The sequence below is a fragment of the Alexandromys fortis genome, unplaced genomic scaffold (genome assembly GCF_014885135.2).
Source record: "Alexandromys fortis isolate MF-2015 unplaced genomic scaffold, M_Fortis_MF-2015_v1.1 scaffold_307, whole genome shotgun sequence".
Lineage (NCBI taxonomy): Eukaryota > Metazoa > Chordata > Mammalia > Rodentia > Cricetidae > Alexandromys > Alexandromys fortis.
Window position 1 is genome coordinate 175,792 of NW_026068205.1, and position 5,869 is coordinate 181,660.

At 36.7% G+C, this 5,869-nt stretch overlaps 1 protein-coding gene across 1 annotated transcript in view; it reads left to right on the forward strand.

Moving 5' to 3' along the window:
- Nucleotides 1-373: 373 nt before the first annotated feature.
- Nucleotides 374-5,869, forward strand: part of LOC126493227 (killer cell lectin-like receptor subfamily B member 1F) — a 16,878-nt gene continuing 11,382 nt past the window's right edge. The window contains exons 1-5 of the mRNA XM_050130161.1: nt 374-400; nt 1,942-1,984; nt 3,133-3,231; nt 3,864-3,938; nt 5,252-5,258. Of these exons, the coding sequence (XP_049986118.1) occupies nt 374-400; nt 1,942-1,984; nt 3,133-3,231; nt 3,864-3,938; nt 5,252-5,258 (251 nt within the window). The remainder of the gene's footprint in view (nt 401-1,941; nt 1,985-3,132; nt 3,232-3,863; nt 3,939-5,251; nt 5,259-5,869) is intronic.

The following is a 5,869-nucleotide window of genomic DNA, read 5'->3' on the forward strand; positions in this document are numbered from 1 at the left end:
TTTAAGAAATAAAGACATTAATACAATTAATAACGACAATTAAGAAATAAAAGTCTTTTGCTTTTCCAGAATTTTCTCAACATGCATACCTTGTGTTATATCTTCTGTTTGAAATATAAGAATGAGTAAACTGTGTGAACATAATGGACACTGAGTTTTGTAACTGTGGAAGAAATCCTCAGCTACAAGTGTGGGTGGGTGTGGACTCAGACAGGAGAGTGTTCACAGAGGATTTCCTTTTGTTCATTTGGCCTCACAGAGCTTTGAGTTTATCCTCTCTCATTCACTTGTCAGTGTTACATCTCCAAACTTGTAATGGATGAATCAATGGTTTACAATAACTTAAACTTATCCAGGACTTGGGGGATTAGGAATGCATCACCTCCATCTCTTCCTTCAGGTAAGTGGCTTTTTTTCTCTTTTCAGTACTTGAATATCTTTTAGAGGTAATCCTCTTATTCTGTTATCTTATAGTTTTAAATTATTGCTTAGAGATAGTGAGATGCCTTATCATGTAAAAATACTAGTTGTACAAACCTGACAACAGGACATCAATTCACAATACCTTTGGTGGACTGAGAGTCGCCTCTTGAAAGTTGTTTTCTAAACTCTATACCTAGTGTAGTATGTACACACATGCAGGCACACACGGACACATGTACACATACATACACACACAGCATACCTTGAAACACTCAATCACACACACACACTCACACCTATCTGTCAGATAATCACAGCATCAGAGAGATATTATTCAAGGAATTCATGAATCATAAACAATGTTTCTCCTATTCAGCCTCATTTTAAAGATGCTAGTTAGATAATAATTTGCACATATGAACAGAAAAAATGTTTTTAGAAACACTGCAGACACTTCTTGGAATACCTTGCTCATTCCCGATCCTGGTACAGAACACAATACATTGAGTCAAAAACATCCCTAGCAGTCAGCACTGGGCAAAGTAGCACTTACCTCTGCCAGAGAGCTTAGTAATTGAAGCAAAAAAATGCGCAAGACTTGGGTAAAAAGGACTAGAAACTGATGTAGAAAGTGTGTCTAAAACTGTCCCAAGATAGTAGTGCATTCTATGACCAACAGAACTTACTGACAGCAATAAAATTGCAAGGTTTTTACCTAACATTCTTCCTATATTGTGAAAACTAAGTGATTATAACAATATTTTTAGAAATTTTGGTTAAGACCTAATAAATTATAAAAATTAAGTCAGGAAAACATCTTAGAGCCATCAAATCTGTTTCATTATCATCTTCACATCAGAATCAGGGGAAATGAACCTTTGACACTGCTGGGAGGATTCCAGTGAGCCAGCATGATAGGAGGAGCATGCTTTTCTTTTCCATGTGTGCAAGCCTAGCAAATGGTTGGGAAAGGGCTTGTTGAAATGGATGTAAGAAAGTGAAGGTTGAGAAAGACAAGATTTCCTCAATACTACTATTCATGATCCAGAGTCAAGAGACTAAAAAAATTGTCTATTCTCATTGTGATTATTATTCGACATATCACCAGTTTGAACAAAACCTCTGCACATAAGTCTCTTTTATAAAATGTGATATTTTCACAGGAACTACGTGCATATTCCTATGTGCTTTAGATAATCTCCAGATTACCAACAATTTCTTAAGATGAACTCAATGCCATGCAAATAGTTGTTATAAGTATTTGTCTAGAGAATATTATTTGGAAAAGTCTGTACATGTTCAAAAGATTGTTATACATGGAAAGTTCTAGTCAGCAGTGAACTACTCGGTCTTCTGGTATGGATTGTTCTTAAGGCTTAGGGGAACCATCTTCTATCTCCTGGGAACATTTCTACCTTTCTTCTTTCTTCTTTCTTCTTCTTCTTCTTCTTCTTCTTCTTNTTTTGTGGCCTAGACCACACAGAATCCTCTCAAAGATCCTTATGGTGAAATTTTTAGACTATAGAAGCGATATTTACCAAGGATAAGACAAGTAGCCAAGGTAAGGAACTATCTTTATGGACGGTGTTATGTGTTCTTTACAAAGAGTTTTGATGAAGTCACATCTTAAACTTTATTGTACTGATGGGATGAGTAAGTAATCGCTAGAAAATACCTTTACCAAATTGTGCTGTGCTTTAAAATGGCTAAAATAAATTACTTGAATCAAACTCATGAGGTTTGAACCAAGACTGGCTACTTAGTCATGTTGACCCAAACTACTTTCTTGCCTACTGCAGATCAAAGCACTGACCATGATGGTCACATAGACTCCCACAATGTTATACCTCTGAGTTATACCCCTTATCTGCTATAGGCACACTGTATGTCATGTTACAGCACAGAACCCTTTTTTTGTTATAGACACAGTGTATGTCATGTTACAACACAGTACCCTTATCTTCTATAGACAAACTGTATGTCATGTTACAGCACAGTACCCCTTATCTGCTGTAGACACAGTGTATGTCATGTAATATCATAGTATTCCATATTTGCCATTTCAGTGTCTGTTGTTTCTGTAAGTTGTATCTAGCAGTGGTTTTAAACTACTGACTGTAAAATTCTAGGAATAAGTAACTCAATGTTTTAAGCTGGACACTGCCCAGAGAAACAATGATGAGATCTCACAGCATCTAGGTCAAGAAGTGACTCACTTTACATCACTGCTTGTGTCCCAGGGTCACTCACTCACTCACTCATTCACTCAATAATGGATCCAAATTGAAAAGGTAAAGACATCAATGGTACAGTATTCTAAATAGAAGTCATAATGAATTCCTCTAAATAAAAGGTGATAGTGACAAGTACTGCACTCCGTGGAAAAAATGTTTTACTGTCACACACCAAATTGTGAAAGTTATAGTCACCAAGTGTAGTTTGGGCTTTGTGAAGATGTCTCTCTCTCTCTCTCTCTCTCTCTCTCTCTCTCTCTCTCTCTCTCTCTCCCTCTGTGTGTGTGTTTGTGTGTGTGTGTGTGTGTGTGTACACATACAGTGTAGTACTATCTCCAGTTACATTCAGTCCACTAGGAATGTTGGAAAGGATCCTGTAGTTAAGGGAGGTCTTGTGTAGTGACAAAACCACCTCTGACTTTTATCCCAGATGTCCTCATTTAGATTTAACAAATGTATTCTTTGCACTTCTCAGAAACCTGTCGATGCCCACACTGGCATCGGTTGGCTCTGAAACTCGGCTGTGCTGAGCTGATCCTGCTTGTCTTGAGCCTGACTGGACTCAGTATCTTAGGTAAGTAAGGCAAGAGCTTTTGTTTCTTAATTTCCTACGTAAACATTTGACCTATTTATGGCACCTGGCCTCTTTGAGCCTAGGTGTCATAAATGAGATATGACATAATGACATCTAATAATACAGGACAACATCCTGTGTCTTCTGTGGAAACTTCACATTTCTTCCACGCTTATTAATTTTTCGAGAACAGTTACGGGCTATGACATATGAACATCTAGAACTATAAAACATAAAAGTCACAGTTATGACAAAAATATAACAACAAAGAAAGCTAAAAGGCCCCCATATTTAACTTATTACATGCCTGCTAAACCTTCTCTGGAATGGGTGTGTTTAAGGATGAGCAGCTCAGACGTGACTATGGGCAATCTGAGAGTTCCAGCAATGCCCACAGATTGACTTGTCAATAAGAACATATATAACTTCACAGCTGTTTGAATCCATGTGTTCTGTATGTTTCTTGTTTATATATCCCATCTAAAAACTTGTCCTTTAATCCATTTTGCTAATATTGTATCAGTCCAGATGTTCAGATGAAATAACTTGGTTTCTTGAAGTAAGAAATAGAATACTGGTTCCATCATTTGTTTCAGCATTTAATTCTCCCTATGTGTTTTGTTATTTAATAGTGCGAGTCTTAGTGCAAAAACCACCAATAAAAAAATGCAGTGTGTCTGCTCAAGAGGTCATGGCTGAACCAACAGGTAACNAAATTAGAATAAATAGAAATAAATACATAGGCAATTTTGAACCGCACAATTAGAATAAAAGAACATTTTAACAATCTGGTTTCAAATTTTGACATGTGACTCAGAGCATGTCATAAATTATATCAGGAAATATTTAGAAATTCCTAAATATTTAGAAATATTTAGAAAACTAGAAACATAGAAATAAATTTGAAGCTGTCAAAATTAGGTCTCGCTACCCATGCATGTAGGGTATAACTGTAATTCTAGTACTTGAGAAACAGAGACAGTGACATTACGAGTTCAAGTTTATTCTTAACCCCAGAGGGAGTTTGGGTTTAGCCTAAACTACAGGAAACCCAATCTGAGAAACAAAACCAAGCCAAAGCTATGATAGGAAAGCTTCGCTCAGAATGGTACAGTGTTTGTTTCTAACAATTAAATCTATAAAGCCATTAATAAAACAGAAACACATGGAACTCTTAGAAACTAAATGCAAGCCAAAAGGGGATTATGATTAAATTAGAGATGTAATTGCTAGCTAGTGTTTCTCCTTATTACCTTTGTAAACAAAACTCTCCTTGTTTTTCATATCTAACCCATGTTTTTAAAGATGTCTAGCAGGAAGTTAAATTCACAAAGCTGTGGTAGGATAACCATATCACAAAAAATAATACATTTCATTGTCCAATAAGCATAAGACATCCATTGTTGGTTCAATCACCAAGGTAAGCAGAGATATCTAACATGGTATGTAGAAAGTGCATTGTGGTAGACAAAGTATATGTCATGTTATGTAAGAGCCTTGGAGGTCCTGTGTTCACAGATAAGCACTAGGGGAGCCAGAAATGTTAAAATGTTTCTGTTATCTACTTGAAAAGCTGACTTTAGGTGTACTTAATACTCTGATAATTTTTGTGGCCTAGACCACACAGAACCCTCTCAAAGATCCTTATGGTGAATTTTTCAGACTATAGAAGCGATCTTTACCAAGGATGAGACAAGTAGCCAAGGTAAAGAACTATCTTTATGGAAGGTGTTATGTGTTCTTTACAAAGAGTTTTAATGAAGTCACATCTTAAACTTTATTGTACTGATGAGATGAGTAAGTAATTGCTAGAAAATGCCTTTACCAAATTGTGCTGTGCTTTAAAATGGCTAAAATAAACTACTTGAATCAAACTCATGAGGTTTGAATCAACACTGGCTACATAGTCATGTTGACCCAAACTACTTTCTTGCCTACTGCAGATCAAAGCACTGACCATGATGGTCGCATGGACTCCCACAATGTTATACCTCTGAGTTATACCCCTTATCTGCTATAGGCACACCGTATGTTGTGTTACAGCACAGAACCCTTTTTCTGTTATAGACACAGTGTATGTCATGTTACAGCACAGTACCCCTTATCTGCTATAGACACAGTGTATGTCAGGTAACAGCACAGTACCCTTATCTGCTAGAGACACAGTGTATGTCATGTAATATCATAGTATTCCATATTTGCCATTTCAGTGTCTGTTGTTTCTGTACATTGTATCTAGCAGTGGTTTTAAACTACTGACTGTAAAATTCTAGGAATAAGTAACTCAATGTTTTAAGCTGGACACCGACCAGAGAAACAATGATGAGATCTCACAGCATCTAGGTCAAGAAGTGACTCACTTTACATCACTGCTTGTGTCCCAGGGTCACTCACTCACTCAATGATGGATCCAAATTGAAAAGGTAGAGACATCAATGGTACAGTTTTCTAAATAGAAGTCATAATGCATTCCTCTAAATAAAAGGTGATAGTGACAAGTACTGCACTCCATGGAAAAAATGTTTTACTGTCACACACAAAATTGTGAAAGTTATAGTCACCAGGTGTAGTTTGGGCTTTGTGAAGATCTCTCTCTCTCTCTCTCTCTCTCTCTCTCTCTCTCTCTCTCTCTCTCTCT